Here is a 22909-nt window from a genome sequence, read left to right on the forward strand (position 1 = left end):
AATACTGAAGAACTCATTTATTCTGCACTATCGCAACTGGACTAACACGGCTATTTTCTGCTTATATATATATATATATATATATATATATATATATATATATATATATATATATATATATAGAGGGGGGTTGTATGTACTGTATGTACAATTTTCTTTTAATAAACTTGCAGTAAAAGCAAAAGAATGTAGACAATCATGCTGATAAAAATCAATATGACTACAAAAGTGGCTCTTTTTTTATTAAAAATAAATAAATTAAAAAAATAAGCCTACATTTCACCTAGAACAGTAATAATCCCCTCAGAATAGGGCATTACTGGCTAATAATGCCTTGGCTGGGTTAAAGTCCATCGGCTTCGCCTCGACCTTCAACTCTTCCAGCCAGGGCATTATTGGCCAGTAATGCCCTGTTCTTTGGGGATTATTACTTAAATATGTTTTCCAGCATAGATATAAAAAGCAATTTGATGTCACTGAAAATATTTTTAGATGCTATCAACTTTGAGATGACGGCATTCATCTTACGTTAGTTTTGCTGGGCTGTTGCTTCTTCATCCTTTTGGGTCGTAATTTGGTGAAGTGCTCCAGTTTTTTCGCTTCTTCAGAGGGCAGTTCCGCAATGACGCTGGATGTTCGCTGGTCTGGTCTGCTGGAAGGGTATGGGACGTCTTCAATGTGTATTGGAACTTCTTCAAGTGCTTTGTCCAAGTCAAACTCCATCTCTAAAGGCCAGATATCAGTCAGCCAAATGCAGCAAACAATTTCACCCCTTGCCTGCCAGTGGAATTGTAAATGAATGTACAGTATTGCACGCTCCATTGACAGCCGAAATACGACTAAAATCAATTAAACGTGTCAATGTTCACTACAGTTGTATCTAAATATGCGGGTTTGAATTATATGTAGGCAGTAGAAAATAAACACAACCTATTTTTTGGTATCACTTTCTTGTCAGCGCCCTCTGTCTGTTTGAACCAGTTTATCAAATGGTTAAAGGGTTGTCAAGTTTGCCAAAGCAAATCGCTTCACAATAATTTAAGAAGACATTTCTTAACTGTCGTCTACATTTGGCATAGGTTGAACTTGATGGACATGCGTCCTTTTTCAACCTCATCTACTATGCAACTATACTACACTGTATACTGTACCTACCAAAAGCTCTGGAAACAGGTCGAAGCATGCGGCTGTGAATACTTTTTCTCTTGGACTTGGGAGTCATCTGTTATCAGAAAATGAAAAATAAAAATTAAATTACTGTGCCCTCATACATAGTGTTATTAAAATAATGAAAACCCACATAATTATAACGTGTCCCTTTCATATATTTTTTTAGAGGGCTTTTCATCAAGATAAGAAAACAAAAAGTTTTAAAACAGACAAGTTTGATTGACAAAAGACAATATCACTGGTTTTAATGGGACGGTTTTGTTTGAGGAATCTGGTGGTGTTCTATGCCCGAATTCTGCATTACTGCATTACTTTTATGGCAGATACATGTTAGTGACGCCTCTGTCTTTTTCGTATGCATTTATAACTCCAGAAACACTCCAGCCATAATGTAATCTTTAAGAAGAGTGTGAGCTAATTAAACCAATATTGACTGCACTTTGATATGGATTGATGGTATTTTTTAAATGTAGATAACAGACCAGATTCGTTTCATGATATGGTAAAAGACAGTGTGTTAAGCCCCAAGGATACTCCTATCCGTGACAATGGGATGAAAAATTAACAGTCAAAGATGTCATGAAGGTGACATTGGTCTTGAGTAAGTGTCCCAATTAAAAGGTCATGACTTCTTCTTAAAGCTGCAGTTCACGCTGCCGTTTTTAAAATATATATATTTTTTTCCCCCCATTAAATATGTTCATCAATACAATCTGCACACTGACAAGTGATTAGCTAAGCTGCAGATCGATCCGTTTTCCTGTAATCGATCACTGCCAAGGGTTATTTAATTCAGTTCTTGCACAGAATTCTGGGCAATGTAGTCCAGGAATATGATTGACTGGGCAGTTACTAGATACAATTGGTGCACTGCTAGATAAGCTCTGGCTCTTGAGCCCCGCCCTCTACAGAACGGGAAGGGGGTTGTCACTTTGGAAATGCTTCCTACATTAGAAACATTCAAAATGTCTTTAAAACATTCTTTTTTTTTTTTTGTAAATGCTACAAGTATTTTCTCATAGTACAGAACTGATTATTTATTTTTTAAACCCCACATGTACTGTAAGATATTGCTTGGCCTGCTGCTTTAATGCTCCCCGTAATAAACAGAATAGCATTCTCTGCAATTCTTTCACTACAAATGAGGGACTTCTTTAATATCGTTATGAAGGATAGATTATTTTCCCAGCTATTGTAGTATTTGCTCAGATAAGTGTTACAATGATTCGGACTCCTTTATTATTAACAAACAGAGGAACCGGCAATGGGTGGCACAGAAATGCATTCCCAGTTCCTGCAGCATTGAAGGGATAAACAAAATGGACCAATGAAAAAAGCAGACTCATGTCTTTAATAATGTATTATATGGCCAGCTTAATTTGGAAACTTTATGAGAAGGTAGAAAATGTAACTTTGCATCTGATAATCACCATGTAGATATGGACACAGATTTCCACTGCCCGTCTATGGCCATCGTTGCTTTGCCGCAACATGCAATATATAGGTGTGACCAGAATCTCTGGTTAATATGTCACATTTGGTGTCCGTAATAATAAGTGGTATCTCAGAGAACCCATGGTAGAAATAATTCACTATTAAAAAAATATGTCACAAATGTAAGTCAAGGATGTCACAACTATGCACAGACAACACTGCTTTGGGTTGACGCCCATCGTGTTTCTTATGGGGGCAAGAACCACATTCATTACCTCAACACCCCAAGTTCAGAATTAAATGTTATTTGAAAAGGTGTCGGTTATTGACTGGCGTACTCGTAGCTTTCGGTCAACGGCCGGTTTTGAATATCCCAAAATAGGGATACAAAAATGTGATGGACTGGGGGGGCCTCCCTGTTCTAAAACAGCAGTGATCCATCTCATCCATCTCAAAGAAGATTAGACAACAAAGACCTGCTGCTATAGGAAGAAGTGCCCATTTGTCACATAACAAATTAAACAATCAACGTTTAATAGAACATACAATTATTACATGGTTTCCAGTCTTAACAGTATTAGTGCGTAAAATTATTGTTTTTGTAATTTTAAAATTAAATAATTCTTCAGGGTGCTTTAGTATTGCCTTTAGGACCTATTGGTCTTTTTAATATATCCCCTTCTTATCCCTATTATGACACTGGGAGCTTTGCTTTTATTCCATTACTGTTGGAAGTACTAAAATATACCCAGTAGCACTAGCACGCTGCCTAGCGAGTCACACTCGACTCCTCTCTCACATTCTAAAACCTGAGATTTTTTCCTCCGCAATATTACAAAGATACACCCTTTCCTCTCTTGCTCGACTGCAAAAACTGACACAGGCCTGATTCTCTCCTGTCTCGATTACGTAACCTCCTGCTGTCCGGCCTTTTAAAGCTTTATACTCTTCTGCTTATCTTTACATCTCAGCCCTAATTTCTCGTTATGCACCATCCCAACTATGTATCTAAAGCCCTCTCCCGCCTTAAACCTTTCTCACTGACTGCCCCGCACCTCTGGAATGCCCTTCCCCTCTATCCACCTTTAAGACACACCTTAACACACCTGCTTAACGAAGCATACGAGTAGCTCCGTGGCTGATACTATACACCGCATTACATAAAGCTTGGCCCTTGCAGACGCACTTACCAGAACACCCGCCTATTCTCTCTGTATGTTCTTCCTACCTACCAATTAGATTGTAAGCTCTTTGGAGCAGAGACTACTTTTCCTAAATGTTACTTTTATGTCTTAAGCACTTCTCCCCTTTATGTGTTATTTATATGATTGTCACGTATATTACGGCTGTGAAGCGCTATGTACATTAATGGCGCTATACAAATAAAGACATACATACATACATACATTCCAACCACACCTTCTTTGGAAGGGTGAGAACGGTGGTGTTGTCAGCATCATGTAATAGCCAAATCGAATTCTCTGAAAAAGCTGCCGCTTGCCAGAAGCCCCATCAGAACGAGTGAGTTCTTTATTTTAGAATAGTCTGCTAGATCAGGGATGCGCAAACTTTTTTTTGCTGCCCCCCTCCTTAACTTGCGCGGGGTCATGTGACATCACGTGACCTGCAGTGTCATTTGACGCGTGTGATGTCATTTGACGCCGCATTGCCATGGACACGAGTGACGCCTGCAGTCAAGATAAGTTTTAGATATGCAGAGGCCTCACGCGATCCCCCGGCATTTAATTTAAATGCCTCTGAGAAGAGCGAGGGACCTCTGCAACCGCCCGCGCCCCCCCAGAGAAATCCGGCGCCCTCCACTTTGTGCACCGTTGTGCTAGATAACACCACATCATAGTAAAGGGCAAAACACTAGTGCCTCAATATGAAGATAGGGCCATCTAGCCTTATTTTCCTCTGACAATGTCCTGATAACAAATTCTTCTGGCTCTTACATTCATAGTCTTCAAGTCTTCATTTACCCAAACATGCAGCAAAGAGATCAGTGACAGAGCATGGATGTAATCAATAGTGATAATACCTCTGAAGCACTCTCTTATGCAAGTACTGACTTAATCTATCAAGTGTTGATTAATGTTTCATACAATCTTACATGACCTTCAACATTGTCCAAATCTATGCAGCATGTATTGATGCGGATTGAAAATGTATGCCGAAGACAAACGTATCACCCAAACCCCCTCTTTCAATGTATCCCCTGACCTTTACAACAAAGAAAATATTGATACTGCAGGTTCTATATTACCACAGCAAAAGCACAAACCGCACTATAAACCAACATGGCAGCAAGTGCATTAAATGCCAAATGTACAGTATAACTACTGTAAGTCTCCGTACATCATAAAAGATTTATAGCACATCCACTATAAATTTCTGGTCAACTGATACTGCTCTGCCTTTATTATACATTTTGAATGGAAACTCAGGAAGTATCAGAAATGGAAATATAACGAGCTAATATTTTTTTTTTTTGTATCCCTAGTTAATTCCACTTAAAAATTAATTTCTAAAACTTGTTCCTCAGGCTGAAAGAAAGATATACGCATTACAAATTCTCATTCCTTATACCCTTTTGTCTTGTTGCACTGAGTTAATCTGTTAAACTAGAACCTAAAAATCTACTCGACAAGGAAAATGTGCCAATATCAGGATTAAATTATGCCATCCTTTTTACAAAGAAGGCCACCATGGTTTTCTATATTTATACATTTGTATTAATCGAGCATTATATTATCTTGAAGTTTATTGATCTTTGGTGTAACAAACAAAACATATCCTACCTGATAAAATCGTCCAATACCGTGAGTGCTCATTTGCATGTCATTACCCAGAATCCATAGCTGCAGTGGAAGCACTGTATGGTGTGTGATTAAGGGGTAGGAAGTTTTGGAACTTGTCTGAGTCAAGTAAATGCACTCATAAGTGTTCTTTATCACTGTTACATGCTGCACGACAGAAGATATTTGGCACTTTTTATTTAGTAATTTACTGTACCTGGAGTAAAATAGGATTTTGAGAAAACTGGTAATTTTAGGGCACAATTTGTAGATTGCTGTTGGATTTGATACCAACATTAGGGTTCTTCATAGAATAAATTATACTCTACAGAGTTGTAAAAAATTCTGTAAATGATATAATTTCATCTATAAAGATGTTCTTCCTTTAAAAGGTTGTCAAGTAGTCCCAGCACTCGGTTTAAAAAAAAACAAAAAAAAAACAGATTTAGTTAAAAAAAAAAAAAAAAAAACAATTGAGTGCTGGGACTACTTGACAAGGTTTATGTTTACTAGATTTGTTTGGTGATGAGCAACAAGTCCTTTGTCACCCTCTTTATTTCGATACAATAAAAGGTATCACAACCTATATTTCTCAGGGACCATTGCGGCTAACTAGAACTTTCAACTAGGATATGTTTAAGGCTTATTCTGTAAATTATAACTGAACTCAGAAAGTCATTCATACAGCTATATCTTGATATAACGAACATATCATACTTGAATAACGTGCATGCTGATCCATTAAAAGGTGTCACATCCTACATTACAGCTACACTAAACCAGAACCAGTATGGCTACTAGAAGTTTGAAATGAAATGACCTGATCAAATATTCAGATTTTTAGAGACTGCAACATATCTTCAATAAAATAGAAGTATTAACAAATGTAATCAAAGAAATGGGTTGACCCATTAAAGTACCAGTTGTAAATGCGAATACATTTATTCTGCAACATTCATCTTACTGTTTCCCTACTGTTTCATTCATACAGCATGCGTAGGAACGTGGTATTAAGGCTCCTAGACATTCTGACTTGAAGGTGTACATGGTTGTAGCAGCTTCTACTGGATCACCTTCCATCAGATATCCTATAGCCCAGGAATGGCCAACTCCAGTCCTCAAGGGCCACCAACAGGTCAGATGTAAAGGATATCCCTGCTCCAGCACAGGTGACTCAATCAGTGGCTCAGTCAACAACTGAGCCACCTGTGCTGAAGTGGAAATATCCTTAAAACCTGACATGCTGGTGGCCCTTGAGGACTGGAGTTGACCACCCTGGCTATAGACCAACTAATTATTTCAAGGATATTGCTTTGCGTACAAGCCTTTACATCACTTTCAAAGCAGAAGACACGGCAACATCTCTCCAGAAATACATGCACAGAATATACAGCTTGGTCTTTTGATGCTAAATACTGTAGGTACACATCCTCTCATCTGATAGGAACGCATGTTTGGAATGAATGTGTGTGTACCGAGTTTGTTTTCGAATACTGTGAATGATTTAAATTTACGACGACATGTCATCCAGAAGCACAACATATTTTTCCAAAACTCAATGTCCTATAAATTGCTGTATTTCTGTCAGGAAGTACAGAAAAAAAAATACCTCTGCAAGCATCAAGACGACTCACATGCAGCATACAGTATAAGTAACTGTAGCACACAAAATGCAGGCAAGGCGGACAGAAAACTGGAAACTGAAAAATAAAATACTTACACTTCTACAGCAGAGAGTCTCCAAGCAGCAAAAAGAAAGAGACAGAATATGAATAAAAAGAGGAAAAAAAAGAAGCAAAAACATTTCTAATAAGCAGAGAGAAGCACGCAAAACGCCAAGAATAAAAATAAAAAACAGACATTAAAAAGTCAAAAGAAGAAAGGGACAATCATACTGTATATACTTCAATCCCTCCTCTTCACGTACAATAGCTTTTAATATAATGTTAATGCTCTTGGACAAATGATGAGGGGGTGTGTGCTCCTTGAACAGCATATCCATACACTCTGACAGCAAGGGCCAGAAGAGACAAGACAGCTCACTATTAAAGAGAAACCTATAATGAAGATTAAATCAAAGAGTCAAGATTGTGATCCCTACTCAAACTATTTGCTTTTTTTGCACTGCAATAAAAACGGCTTTATTGTATTGCACCTGCGGTAAAGAGATTACTGCCCATCACAAGACAAAAGTAATGGTAACGATTACTGCAAGGTTTTTTTAATTCTTTTTTTTTTGTACAATCTTCTCTTACGTTCGGAAACAATATATTCTATTTACAACCTAGATGTGCGTCATGCATGTGTGCAACATAAGAAAATGCACACAGTGCGCACCAGGGATTAAAATAAAATCAAAATATTTATTAAAACAAAAAATGACTGAGGGGATCCAACCCCACCTCAGTCCACATATGTACTAGATCCGGGTGATTGTAACAAAATGCAACAAAATATACCCACACACAAAATGAGATGTATCTACTTAGACTAGATTTAAACACAACATTACAAAAATTAAATGAATGAATAAAAAGACATCATTGTTCAAAATACCGGATACATGGACCCAGATATAAGCTAAAAATAAAGCTGAACAACTGCCTAAATGTGAAAGGGGGGGACGGAAACTTGCACTGAAGCCCCTTAGCGGGTCCCGCTGGTAAGCGTACAAGTGTCCGGACCATGCCCCCGCAGCGATGTCACCACCGCACGAGCTCCCTGCAAGCGCCGTCTCAGCCTAACAGCACACGCGCAGGGTGACCTGTCGTGACCTCTACGCGTTTCGTGTGTAAAATACTAAAAGTGTTGCTTTTCTCTGATAATTTCACACTGTAAGTGGCAAGAGTACTGCTATGCAGTAAAACGGACGGACCAACCAACTAACCAAGCAAGCAACCAACCAAATACTTCCTCCATACCTCTATAAACCTTTCACTGCTGGAGAGAACAGCTATGTACCGCTCCTCTGTTACAGATGCTACCAATCGAAAAGAAATTGACTCTCGAAATAAATAAAATGATAGCTAACTGATGAGGGCTTTGCTTGCGACGTACCAGACCATGTTCTACACATTTGTCTTTGTGTAGTCTTCCCAATAATTTAATATCTGCCGAAGCGCACATGCAGGCTGTTTTTAGTAAAAAAAATTCACAAATACTGGAAATCAGAATTTTTCGTACCGAAAAGGGCAGAATAAACCCAGGAGCAGAAATAGACGAAGGCCCTTAGTGTTGGAAAGACAAGTAATCCAATGCATTTCTCCTCCTGTGCCAAGCGGGCTGAAGCATGCACATTGTTTGGTTATCACTAAGTTCCAGACATAAAAGAAGGAAACCACTGTAGAACACGCGTAGAATACCATCCAATGCTTTCTGCTTTAGGACTAAATCCATCTACAGTGACAAGAACACCAGTATTCTTTATTTATTTATTTATAAAATATTTTACCAGGAAGTAATACATTGAGAGTTACCTCTCGTTTTCAAGTATGTCCTGGGCACAGAGTAAAACAAATAATACATGGTTACAAATACAGTTACATAAATGAACAAGGTATACATTTATATACAAGACATTGCATGCACAGTTAAAGAAAATATATATTATGAGCTTATGAAACAGTTACAGACCAGATTAAAGTGTGAGACAGCCTTAGATTTGAAAGAACTTAAGCTGGTGGTGGATATGAGAGTCTCTGGTAGGTTGTTCCAGTTTTGGGGTGCACGGAAGGAGAAGGAGGAACGTCCGGATACTTTGTTGAGTCTTGGGACCATGAATAGTCTTTTGGAGTCTGATCTCAGGTGATAGGTACTGCATGTGGTAGGGGTGAGGAGCTTGTTCAGGTAGCTGGGTAGCTTGCCCAGAAAGTATTTGAGGGTGAGACAGGAAAGGTGAACTTTGCGCCTAGACTCTAGTGATGACCAATCTAGTTCTTTGAGCATTTCGCAGTGATGTGTGTTGTAGTTGCATTGGAGAACAAAACGACAAATTGAATTGTAGAGGGTGTCAAGTTTGCTAAGGTGGGTTTGAGGAGCCGAGCCATATACTATGTCTCCATAGTCAATAATTGGCATTAGCATCTGCTGTGCAATACGCTTTCTGACCAGGAGACTTAGGGAGGATTTGTTCCTGTAAAGTACCCCTAGTTTGGCATAGGTCTTGGTTGTCAGGGTATCAATGTGCATCCCGAATGTTAAGTGGGAGTCAAACCATAAGCCCAGGTATTTAAAACTAGTGACAGGTGTTAGGGTGGTTTTAGCGTTGGTTCTAATCAGGAGCTCAGTCACTGGAAGCTTTACAAATTTAGTCTTGGTCCCAAATACCATTGTTACAGTCTTGTCAGTGTTTAAAAACAGTTTGTTTTGGGAAATCCAGTTTTCGAGTCTCAAAAAGTCAGACTGAAGTATGTGTTGAAGGTCAGAGAGGCTATGGCTGTGTGCATACAGGATTGTGTCATCTGCATACATGTGTATTGAGGCTTCCTTACAAGCTGTGGGAAGATCATTAATGAACACTGAGAAGAGTAGGGGCCCCAGAACAGAGCCTTGCGGGACACCACAGGTGATATCCAGGGGGTTGGAGTTAGAGCCTGAGATGGACACATGTTGGGATCTTCCTGATAGGTAGGACTGAAACCAGTTTAAAGCATGTTTCCCTATTCCAGAGCTCTGGAGTTTGTTAAGCAGGATAGCATGATCAACTGTGTCAAAAGCCTTTGCAAAATCTAGGAATACTGCACCAGTGAGTTGTCCCCGTTCCATTCCACACTGGATTTCATTGCAAACTTTTAGCAGGGTAGTTACGGTGGAGTGTTTGGGACGAAACCCAGACTGGAATTGGCTAGGGAAATTTGTCTTGGTGTAGAACTCGCTTAATTGGGAGTGGACACATTTTTCCATAACTTTGGATAGAATTGGGAGAAGTGAGATTGGCCTGTAGTTTGAGACAGTGTTTTTGTCCCCACTTTTGAAGATTGGGACAACTCTGGCAGTTTTCCAGGTCTTAGGGATATGGCCTGCAGACAGGATAGAGTTGACTATCGACGCAATTGGTTTGGCAATGGCTGGGGCACCAAGTCGTAGGAACCTAGATTGTAGTAAGTCGGGTCCACATTGGCTGCTTAGTTTTAGTTTGAGGAGCGCTTGTGTAATCTCCTCTTCAGATACTGGGCTAAATTGAAAATTGTGGGCAGTGTTGGGAGGGGGTGGGACTATAGGGGTACTCCCAGGATGAGATTCAGGTTTGGGGTTTGTGCTGCGTTTCGCTAATAGGTTAGTGGCACACCCCACAAAGTAATCATTGAATGCATTTGCAATGTCAGTGGGGTTTGTCAGAGTAATATCCCCCTTAGTGATATTACTTGGTTGTTGATGGTTAGGAGGCTGGAATATATTGTTGATAACCTTCCAGAAATTAGCTGGGTTTGATGTATTCTGGAGGAGATTGTCAGAGTAATATTGTGCTTTTGCATGCCTTGTTTGCCTTGTGCACACGTTCCGCAGGCATCTGTAGTGATTGAGATCCTTGGTAGTGCCAGTTACTTTGTAGCTTTTCCACAAGGCATCCCTGAACTGGTAGAGTGCTATAAGGTCAGGTGTAACCCATGGAAGGTGGGCCCCCCGTACCCTTATTTTGCGTAGTGGAGCATGGGTATCGCAGAGTTTTAAGAACTCGGATTGGAAATAGTCGAGCGCAGAATCAGGGTCGGGAATTAAATCGATTCTGTGCCATGGGCAGTTGGTAAGGTCATCCAGAAACTGTTGTGGGTTAAAGTTTTTAAATGTTCTAGTTAGGAGAACTTTGGGGCTTGAATGGGGCGGTTTAATTTTCCTTACACAGTACACTATTGCATGGTCACTGAAAATGTCAGGAAGGATGCCAGAGGATTGGATTCTGCTGGGGTTTGAGGAGAGAATCCAGTCTAGCAAGGAATGGTTATGCGACTTCAGGTTTATTCGTGTGGGTTGGGAAATGAGTTGCGATAGGTTAAGTGACTTGAGTTGTATCTGGATTTTGTGGTTTTTAGGGTCAAGCCAATTGAAGTTGAAATCCCCAAGAACTAGCAGCTCACTCTTCTCATTCAGAGAGGAAATGGAGGCAAGAAATTGGGTGATATCAGTCAAGGATTGTGGAAGGGCTTTAGGGGGGCGGTAGATGCCAGCAAGCAAGATGGGCTTAGAAAAGGGGAGGCAGATTTTGCCAACTAGAGTTTCAAAAGAGGGTGGACTTGGTGGGCAATGTAGCAGTGTAAATTGTAAGGTGTCTGCAATATAAAATAACACCCCTCCTCCTCTCTTTGACCTATCTCTCCTAAAAATGGAGTATCCCTGAATGGCGATATTTGCATCAGGGGTTTTAGAGGATAGCCATGTTTCTGTAAGAACGATGGCTTTGGGTTTATGCATAAGGCACCATGCCCTTAGTTCGTCTAGTTTGGGCAGCAGGCTCCGGATGTTTATATGGGCGACAGATAGCCCTTTTTGGAATTTAAAGGTGGAATTCTCAGGGGCATGGGACAGAGCTGAAATGGGAGGACCTGGGTTAGTTTCAATATCACCTGCTAGAGAGAGTAATAGTATGAGAAGAAATTTGGGTAGTTGTTTACAAGTTGTAAATTTGTGGTGTTTTCCATTAGAGTGAGCAGTGGTTGGTGTGCTGGTTTTTAGAGTTCTCCACCAACATTCAGTAGATAGTGCAAGGCTTTTGAGTAGTCCAGGGTGTATGGTGATGTTGGGTGCGGGCCAGGATGGAGGAGTTTGTAGTGGATAGAGGGAGTAACATCTCCATGAGGCCAGGAGAAAGAAAAAAGTTAGAAGACATAGCAGGTTCATGATGCCAGAGGTAGGCAGTGTTGCATGGAGCTGTTATGAGCAGAGTGAGTGTGTGCAGACTAAACAGCAGGGGTGGGCCTGTACCTTGTCATGTGTTTTGCTGCATTGCAATGCTAGGGTCAAGTCAGGGTTTCAGTGTTTTGTGCAGTCAGTTTTGGGAGAGGCTGCAGTGAAAGAAGTTGTAAAGGGGTGGGGGGTTAAACTATGCAGGCTAACAAGCATGGGATCATAGTGTGATCTGAATAGCTTACCATTTGTTGTCTTGAGTTAAAGAGTTTGCAGAAAGAAGCAGTCCCCAGTCACCTCTAGTCTAACTGTAGTCTAACTGTATCACTTAAAAACCTCACTTTAAATGCCTCACTGCCTAATGCAGTTCCTGCCAAATGCAGCTGAGCTGTTAGTATTATACACAAAAAAAAGGTCACATGACCCTCCCCCTCCCCAATCAGTCACCTTGTTCCATTTGTTCAATTAACAGCACAGAGTTAAGAGGAAAAGAAAAAAAAAAAAAATATATACTTTTTACATTCAAACATACTAACTTATATATCAATTCAACAAGGCCAGATTCAGTCTTATACAGAGGGTTTCAACATCAGGAACATACTTATATATCAATTCAACAAGTCTTGTACCTGCACAGTACCTGACATGCACAAGCAGACGTACGTTTTCTAAACATATCTCAGCCATGAGTACTTGATTCACTTCTTTTACTAGGCACGTGAAAGAGAAAAGTAAAAAAAAAAAAAAAAAAAAAAAAAAATCCTAATAAGCTAAGAAAGAACAAGGCTGAAAATCCATTACCATAAGCATATAATTATTTAATTTTAAATTAGAACAGAAAGCATTAGGAAAATGGAAAAACAGGAGTGAATCAATTAGTTAAAACTCATTATGTCATTTCTACTTTTCCTGTCTTAACAGAGGAAACAGAGTGGGCCATGTGGATAAGCTCTTGTTTCTGTTTACTGGTACCGAATTTTGTGTAGGGAAAGGTTGTGTGGGGAGGGGAGGGTGAGTGGGGGAGGGGGGGAGTGGGAAGATGATTTGTGCGGAGGGGAAGAGTGTGTGTGTGAAGGGGGGAGAGGGTGTATGTGTGAAGGGGGGAGAGGGTGTGTGTGTGAAGGGGGGAGAGGGTGTGTGTGTGGAGGAGGGGAGAGGGTGCGTGTGGAGGAGGGGAGAGGGTGCGTGTGGAGGGGGGGAGAGGGTGCGTGTGGAGGGGGGGAGAGGGTGCGTGTGGAGGGTGGTAGAGGGTGCGTGTGGAGGGGGGAGAGGGTGTGCGTGTGGAGGGGTGAGAGGGTGCGTGTGAAGGGGGGAGAGGGTGCGTGTGGAGGAGGGGAGAGGGTGCGTGTGGAGGGGGTAGAGGGTGCGTGTGGAGGGGGTGGAAAATGTGTGCGTCTCTGGAAGGGGGAGTATGTGTGTGTGTGTGGAGGGGGGAAGATGTGTGTTGAGGGGGGGGAAAGGATGTGTGTGTTGAGGGGGAGAAAATGTGTGTGTGTAGAAGGGGGTGTGAAGGTGTGTGTGTGTGTGGAGGGGGAAGAGGATTTGTGTATGGAGTGGGGAGGATGTGTGTGGAGGAGACGATGTGTGTGTGGAGGGGGGGAGTGGAAAGATGATTTGTGTGGAGGGGAAGATTTGTGTGTGGAGGGGGCGGGGGAGGGTGTGTGTAAAGGGGGGATATGCGTGTGTGTGGAGGGGGAGGGTGTGTGTGGAGGAGGGGGGGAAAGAGGATGTGTGTGTATGTGTGTGGAGGGGGAAGAGGTGTGTGTGGAGGAGGGGGGGATGCGAGAGAGAGAAAGGGGGGAAGAGCGAGAGAGAGAGGGGGGAAGAGCAAGAGAGAGAGGGGGGAAGAGCGAGAGAGAGAGGGGGGAAGAGCGAGAGAGAGAGAGGGAGGAAGAGCGAGAGAGAGAGAGGGGGGAAGAGCGAGAGAGAGGGGGAAAGAGCGAGAGAGAGAGGGGGAAGAGCGAGAGAGAGGGGGAAAGAGCGAGAGAGAGAGGGGGAAGAGCGAGAGGGGGAAGAGCGAGAGGGGGGGAGAGCGAGAGAGAGGGGGGAAGAGCGAGACAGAGAGAGGGGGGAAGAGAGAGAGAGGGGGAAAGAGCGAGAGAGAGGGGGAAAGAGCGTGAGAGAGAGGGGGAAGAGCGTGAGAGAGAGGGGGAAGAGCGTGAGAGAGAGGGGGAAGAGCGTGAGAGAGAGGGGGAAGAGCGTGAGAGAGAGGGGGAAGAGCGTGAGAGAGAGGGGGAAGAGCGTGAGAGAGAGGGGGAAGAGCGTGAGAGAGAGGGGGAAGCGCATGAGAGGGGGGAAGAGCGTGAGAGAGGGGGAAGAGCGAGAGAGAGAGAGAGGGGGGAAGAGAGAGAGAGAGAGAGAAAGGGGGTTAGAGCGAGAGAGAGGGGGAAGAGTGAGAGAAAGAGGGAAGAGTGAGAGAGAGAGGGAAGAGCAAGAGGGGAAATAGATCATTTAAAAACATATAGTGCTTGTGTACAGGGTAAAGAAACTTTTTTTTAAATCGTATTTTATTACCCCCCACAGTACATTTTAAAAGAGCAGGGCTTACTTTCTGGGATCCAGAACCACAAAGCTATTGGTAACCAGGAAAAGAAAAGAAAATGGCTGCCAAGTAGTTCCAGCAACCTGTGTTATAACATGTGCACCCTACAACTGGAACAATCTACCGGAGACTCTGACAGCCACCACCAGTCTATTCCATTATTTCAAAGAAAAAATGATCGGTATCAGCGCTGCTCCTTGGGATGACAGACTCACCAGGTAGGTAATAAAATCAATTTATTAAATCTACATAAAACAGATACTAGAACATAACAAAAAAGACCTCCTCCCACATGTTTCGGGCGAGTTTGCCCTTTCTCAAGGAATAGGACAAGACATGAAGGGAGGGTGTTATTTATAACTCCCTTCTACTGGTTGAACTAATGTGTTGCACCTGATTAAATGACATACATGTAAATTTCAACACACAGGACTTCTATCACATAATCACAATAAGTATATAATAGAAAGGAAAAAAGTTAAATGCATATAACATGCTAAATTTCTCATAACTTATCTTAATGTATACCAACACGATATTATATAGAATAACATAAAATGTATCAAATGTCCACAACTAATTAAAAATCAACAAAACCAATTTTAAAGAGTTTTTTGCTATATACAAAGAGACATAGCAAGATTAGACCATTGTATACTATATATGACCCTGTTAACCACTTGATGACTACAAGTTAATCATAATACAGTATGTATAAATGTATAAATCATCATTTAATCAATTGAACTACATAATATAACAACATAGAGCAAAGAGAATAATGAATGTAATAACAATGAACAGAGAAGAAAAGGGGAGGGGGAGCGAGGGGAAAAGGGAGGGGGAAGGAAAGGGGGAAGGGAGTGGAAAGGAAGGGGAAGAAAGAAAAAAGGGGGGGTGTTAGGGGGGGAAGAAAGGGAAAAGAAAAAAGAAGGGAAAAGAAAATGACAGAGCATAAAAAAAATAATAATGAAAAACAGTAATATCCGTTATTAAACTGTAGGGATCACAGAAATACCTTCAGGTCCCATTCTGTATTGAGACCCTTTGGTATTAATGTATCAATGGTGAAGATCCAGAACGCTTCGCGTTGGTAAAGAGTCCTGGATCTGTCTCCACCGCGTTTATGAGCTTTGACATGCTCTAAAACAATACATTTGAAATTTTTGAGACTTCCAGACTGACATTCTTTAAAGTGATTAGATACTCCCCCTCCCCTTTTCCCCTTTTCCCCTCTCCCCCCTCCCCCTCCCTTCTCTGTTCATTGTTATTACATTCATTATTCTCTTTGCTCTATGTTGTTATATTATGTAGTTCAATTGATTAAATGATGATTTATACATTTATACATATTATGATTAACTTGTAGTCATCAAGTGGTTAACAGGGTCATATATAGTATACAATGGTCTAATCTTGCTATGTCTCTATGTATATAGCAAAAAACTCTTTAAAATTGGTTTTGTTGATTTTTAATTAGTTGTGGACATTTGATACATTTTATGTTATTCTATATAATATCGTGTTGGTATACATTAAGATAAGTTATGAGAAATTTAGCATGTTATATGCATTTAACTTTTTTCCTTTCTATTATATACTTATTGTGATTATGTGATAGAAGTCCTGTGTGTTGAAATTTACATGTATGTCATTTAATCAGGTGCAACACATTAGTTCAACCAGTAGAAGGGAGTTATAAATAACACCCTCCCTTCATGTCTTGTCATATTCCTTGAGAAAGGGCGAACTCGCCCGAAACATGTGGGAGGAGGTCTTTTTTGTTATGTTCTAGTATCTGTTTTATGTAGATTTAATAAATTGATTTTATTACCTACCTGGTGAGTCTGTCATCCCAAGGAGCAGCGCTGATACCGATCATTTTTTCTTTGTTACTGGATCGTGGTCGCGCAGGAAGTGCGTCATTACCCTTTCAGGTAGCACAAGACCAGGAGACACAGAGGGGACGGACTCTCGTGAGCTGTGTGAGCTCCATCCGTGGGCTGCTGCAATTGCGGCCGCTGGCCCCACATGGGAAGCGGGTCTGCAAGTGGCCCTTACCCCGCATCTTCAAAAGGTCTTTTTTCCTGCTCCGTACTTGTATCTTATTTGGCTACTAGCTGTGGGGGTCAACCTTGAGTGGACAGACTGTTCCTTTGGATATTCCATTATTTCAGGGAACCCTTGGAAGTGTACCGTGGAGCTTCGGGGTTCTACGCAAAACAGGCTGAAAAACCCGGTACATATGGATTCCACTGCTTTCTTATGCGACGTCGTCCAGTAACAATATTGAACTATTTCTTTATGTTTAGGATCTACAAAATGTTAGAAAATTCATATATTTAAAAAGAGTCGCTTAGTGGTAAGAACCAGGAACACCGACAGAGCCTGGACAACTGTCCCGGGCCTGGCGGTTGGAAGTTGGGTCCTGCCAGAGGTCGGGGCCCATCATACATGCCTGACTGCCAGGCCTTTGTTGCATCCCGGGCCACTGCTCTCCCCTCACCTGCAGCGGGTCTCTCTCCCCTGCTGCCTGGCTTCCAGTGTAGGCCCCACCCCCACACACCAGAGTTGGGCCCGCCCGGAAGTCAGTCCCAACTTTCTGTTCCCCCAAGGTAAGGGGTGTGTGTGTTGGGTTATGTGTATGAGGTAGGGGGGGTGTTTATTGGGGAAGGGGGGGCAATGTGTACTGAGGAGAGTTATTGAGGGTGGGGGCATTGGAGAGGGAGAGTGATGGGAGTGTGGATGAGAGAGAGGTCGTGACGTGGATGAGAGAGAGGTGGTGAGTTTGCGGCGTGGGGAAGGGAGAGAGAGAGGTGGTGAGTTTGCGGCGTGGGGAAGGGAGAGAGAGAGGTGGTGAGTTTGCGGCGTGGGGAAGGGAGAGAGAGAGGTGGGGGCATGGGAGAAGGAAAGGGAGAGAGGTGGGGGCATGGGAGAGGGATAGGGAGGGGCGTGGGAGAGGGAGAGTGGTGGGGGTGTGGATGAGAGAGGTCGTGACGTGGATGAGAGAGAGGGGGTGAGTTTGGGGCCTGGGAGAGGGAAAGGGAGAGAGAGGTGGGGGCATGGGAAAGGGAGAGGTGGAGGCGTGGGAGAGGAATAGGGAGAGGTGGGGCCATGGGAGAGGTGAGGATGTGGGAACAAGGTGGGGGCATGGGAGAGGTGAGGGCATGGGAGAGGGAGAGTGGTGGGGACGTAGATGAGAGAGAGAGGACGTGAGTTTGGGGCGTGGGAGAGGGAAAGGGAGAGAGAGGTGGGGGCGTGGGAGAGGGAAAGGGAGAGGTGGGTGCGTGGGATAGGGAGAGGTGGGGGTGTGGGAAAGGGAGAGAGGGGTGGGGAAGCAGCACAGGGAGAGAGAGGTGTTGGAGAGGGAGGTGTGAGAGAGGTGGTTGCTTGAGGGAGATGGAGAGGTGGGGGCGTGAGGGAGAGGTGGCAGCAGGAGAGATAGGGTGTCCATGGGGTTGTAAGAGAGGGGTGTGAGAGGAGGGGAGGAATGTGGGTGTGAGAGTGGGGGGTCTCGGAAGGCTGCCAACACAGGCAGGTGGTGGGCAGTGGAAATGCTTGTCCTGATAAGAACAAGTGAAGCCCATTTGAGTTCCAATTTCAGATCTCCTTGTGATCTTGGGCAAATTCACTTTATCGTTTCAAGCAGCAACATTAGATTGTAAACTCTCCCAGGCAGCGACTGGTTTTAGCTGCATATACATTGTTAGTGCTATATATACAAATTATTATTATAATTATTAGTAAGTAGGCACAGTTTTTTTAAATTCCCATTTTTATAAAAATCAGTCCGTCTTGAATGGACAGATCTGTATATACTACTAAAATAGATACATTTACTGATTAAAATGCAAGTTAAATAAATATAAGTTGGGTCTCATATAATAGACCCTGCCCACGGCAGACTCTCCCTACTTCTCTTTCTGTAGGCATGGAACACCTGCTTCGATGTCAGGGAGGCTCCCATGCATGCGCTAGGCACAGTCTCATGTCTGTAGGTGAGGGGCGGCTCTCATGCAGATCTCACATATATACGAGGCTCCGTTTCCTGCTCTGTTGGTGGACGTGGGATCTCAAGCAGATCTCACACAGGTGAGAGGCCCTGTGTCTTGCTCCAGAGGCGAGCTCTCATGCATGAGTGAAGCCCAGTTTTAGCCCTCCTGATCGTCTCACACTGATCCCACGCATGTGTGAGGAAGTCTCACACTACGAAGGTGAAAAGGCTCTCACGCATGCGTGGGGCCCAGTCTCACGCTCGGGAGGTGAGCTCTCACACAGATCTCAGGCATGTGTGTGGCCCAGTCTCACGCTCCAGAGGTGAGGAGGGCTCTCACACAGATCTCACGCATGTGCAAGGCCCAGTCTCATGCTCGGTAGGTGAGGAGGGCTCTCTCACACAGATCTCAGGCATGTGTGAGGCCCAGTCTCACGCTCCGGAGGTGAGGAGGGCTCTCACACAGATCTCAGGCATGTGCAAGGCCCAGTCTCATGCTCGGGAGGTGAGGAGAGCTCTCACACAGATCTCACGCATGTGTGAGGCCCAGTCTCACGCTCGGTAGGTGAGGAGGGCTCTCACACAGATCTCATGTATGTGTGAGGCCCAGTCTCATGCTCGGGAGGTGAGGAGGGCTCTCACACAGATCTCATGTATGTGTGAGGCCCAGTCTCACGCTCGGTAGGTGAGGAGGGCTCTCACACAGATCTCATGTATGTGCGAGGCCCAGTCTCACGCTCCAGAAGTGGAGGGCTCTCATGCAGATCTCATGTATGTGCGAGGCCCAGTCTCACGCTCCAGAAGTGGAGGGCTCTCATGCAGATCTCATGTATGTGCGAGGCCCAGTCTCATGCTCGGGAAGTGAGGAGGGCTCTCACACAGATCTCATGTATGTGCGAGGCCCAGTCTCACGCTCCGGAGGTGAGGAGGGCTCTCACACAGATCTCATGTATGTGCGAGGCCCAGTCTCACGCCCCGGAGGCGAGGAGGGCTCTCACACAGATCTCACGCATGTGCGAGGCCCAGTCTCACGCTCCAGAAGTTGGGAGGGCTCTCATTCAGATCTCATGCATGTGCGAGGCCTAGTCTCACGCTCTGGAGTGGTGAAACCTGCACAGCCCTGTTCCGGATTCATTAATTTTTTGTTATTAAATTGAATTTAATTATAAAGAGATGCAGATAAATATCTTGTTTATCATAACAATATAGCAGCAATTAATCAATCAATGATATAGCACAATAGTGTGTGTATTCTGATTCTATTCTACTTATCCGTCTCTACTTAATGCAGGCTTCACTTTCTCACAACATATTGGCGAGTAATGGAGAAACCTTTGCTGCTTTGTTGTCAATCCCCATCTAAACTGTGTCCCCAAGGACTAAGAAAAAAATGGTGCAATTGTTTTTGAGCTCCCATTTCAGTGGCACTGTGGATTGAGAGAATTGCTGAACTGACTGCTTAATGAAGTGAATAAGCTCACGGACCCCGAGGCTGTGTCACACTGGCTCTCTGATCCTGTTTCACGGACCAAGAGAGCTAGAGGACAACTCCCTCAGGGTCTTTATACCATATGAGTTGTGCATGTTAACAAGGATATGTGTTACAAAATAATGGAAGTCTCTCAATAACACATACAAAAGATACAAACTTACAGTTCTGCAGTCTCGTTCCTAATCTTCAATATTGCTTTGTATTAATAGCATGCTAGCAACGATGATGCAAGTAAAATGTACAGTATGGTAGCTTTTGCACATTACGGTGTTTAGATATAGAACACCCTCAGTTAGCTCATAAAGTTAGGCACTGAAACCCTAATACATTTAAGGGATAATTGTATATACTCTAAAGTGAACTCAGTGAGAAGGAGCGGCTCAGTGAGTAAACACACTGACTCTAGCAGGGGAACCTGGTTCCATTCCCAGTGTCGGCTCCTTGTGATCTTGGTCAAGTCACTTTATCTCCCTGTGCCTCAGGCACCAAAAACAGATTAAGCTTCACGGGGCAGGGACTGTGTCTGGAAAATGTCTCTGTAAAGCATTACGTGAAACTAACAGCGCTATACAAGAACTAAAAAAAAAAAAGCAGCTGCTGCTGCATTTTCGCGTGTCATCTGAACTCAAAATAGGAGGGTTCAGCTTCATGGGACACCCTGGTTTGTGAACCTGTACACCAAACAAATTAAAAAAAAAAAAAGTTTCCTCACATACAATATAGTTACTATGTACAGTACACATCACCCTGTCACATACAAACAACAAATCTATCTAATCTATTTTCTTATTTTATCTCTAAATGCACAATTGCTCCAGTTTATACAACATTCCAGAAGACTTGAAGTATAAAAACAAATACATGTGTCAGTGAGAGGGGCAGCTTTAAATTCAGAGTCAGTCTACAGTGCAGGTAGGGGTTAAATTCTGTACTTCACTGAGAAATCAAAGCTCATATATTGAGGCTCTAAGTCCATGTGCCACATTGCATCATCTGTGTTGTGTGTGGTTAAAGAAGAGAGACAGTAATATTATTTGTTCTTAGAAATACTAGTGCCTTGCAACAAGGATTAGTGTGGTGGTTGCAGAGGGGAGATAACTTGTCTGCAGTAGGTACTATCCACACTCAGCCTAAAAGGGTTAGTGTTTTATTTTTTAGGTGGTTCAGACCAAGCTTTAAATCTGTCATTTTGTTTGCCATGGGGGGGATGGTACCAGTGCTACGTTTACGGGTATGTATCTTGGAAACCAGGTTGTCCCCAGAGCCGATATTAATGCATTTCAGCTCTGGAGATCCCCTGCTTCCCAACTATTTAAAATAAAAGAGGGAGGTGTGAATGAAGACATGAGTAGGGGAACTGGTGCTTTTGACTGCACTGCTACTTACAGTACTTCTCTATTTTCAGTTATGTGCAATTAATAGTTTGTGTCTTACATAGCAGATAAAGTTGAAAAATAAACTGTTTACTAAGATACTCATGATATATTTGTATTTATATCTGTATTGATCCAGAGGAAGGCAAACAAAAAACCCAGTGAAACATTATCCAATTATGACTTATAATGGAAACAATACATTCCTTCCTGACGCCATTAATGGCAATTAGATTATTCCCTGGATCAACATCCTTCCCATGTTTAACCGATTTGGTATATCCCTGTATACCGTTCGTTTTAAAAGAGAGGTATAATCTTTCCTTATTTATTATATCTGACATCAGTCTCCATCGATGGTGAATTCCACATTAGAACTGCCTTTACTATAAAGAACCATTTCCTTTGCTGCTGGTGAAATCTTCTTTCCTATGCAATGTGTGCAGAGGTTATTTAAAGCAACAAGTTATATTTTGTGTCAATTTCCAGCCCACTTTTATGCATGAAATAATCTCCAAACTACACTGATGTCAACCAAGTCTTAGACTCTAGAGCAGTCTATATATACATACCCACAAATATATAAAAATATATATTTATAACACCCGTATACATACCCTTCTTCCCCACCTCCCAAGCTTCCCACCTCTTTGATACCCATCTCCTCCCGCTCCCCAGAAACATGAGGCCACTCCAGTCCTTTTCTCCCTCTCGCCCCTCAAGCGTATGTATTCTCTGATCCCTTTCTCCTCTCACCCCAAAAGCTTTAGGTTTCTCAAGTGCCTTTCTCCACCAGCCAACCGGAAGCATGAGGCTTGTCCAATACCATGTTGAGAAGAATGGTGGAGCACTGCTAGAAAAAATAAAGGGCTGGAGGCTTGTAGCAAGTTAAAAATGCTTTAATCTAATGCATCAGTAGACCGGGCTACAAAAAGAGAGGTTCTCTAACGCGTTTCGCGCTGTCAAAGCGTTTTGTCAAAGTACTGGAAGGAGGCACGCTGTATCTATCCAGGACTTGATGATATGTGAGTTTATTGAATATGTTTCTACTGCAGCTTATATTGTGTATGGCTATATTACTTGCTCATGCCTAGGGATTGAGGTGTGCTGTCCCATTAGTGGGTGTGGGGTGTGCTCTCTTCATTGAGTGTCCATTTCACACACTCACTGTGGGGCTTCTGTACCATTATGGATATCCCACACTACGGCTATAAAGTGAGCATTTAAGCCTGTTTATTACATATGCATTCTCTTCAAGTTAAACTC

The 22909-nt window shown here is 42.8% G+C and overlaps 1 protein-coding gene across 3 annotated transcripts in view; it reads right to left on the reverse strand.

Moving 5' to 3' along the window:
* Positions 1-22909, reverse strand: part of CARMIL1 (capping protein regulator and myosin 1 linker 1) — a 295265-nt gene that overhangs the window by 25211 nt on the left and 247145 nt on the right. For 2 of the 3 annotated variants that reach the window (XM_075585565.1, XM_075585567.1), the window contains 3 exons: positions 7123-7140; positions 1156-1222; positions 529-725 (listed from right to left, as the gene is read on the reverse strand). In XM_075585565.1, the coding sequence (XP_075441680.1) occupies positions 529-725; positions 1156-1222; positions 7123-7140 (282 nt within the window). The remainder of the gene's footprint in view (positions 1-528; positions 726-1155; positions 1223-7122; positions 7141-22909) is intronic. The other variant, XM_075585566.1, reaches the window with a different exon arrangement.

Source organism: Ascaphus truei, chromosome 2, assembly GCF_040206685.1.
Source record: "Ascaphus truei isolate aAscTru1 chromosome 2, aAscTru1.hap1, whole genome shotgun sequence".
Lineage (NCBI taxonomy): Eukaryota > Metazoa > Chordata > Amphibia > Anura > Ascaphidae > Ascaphus > Ascaphus truei.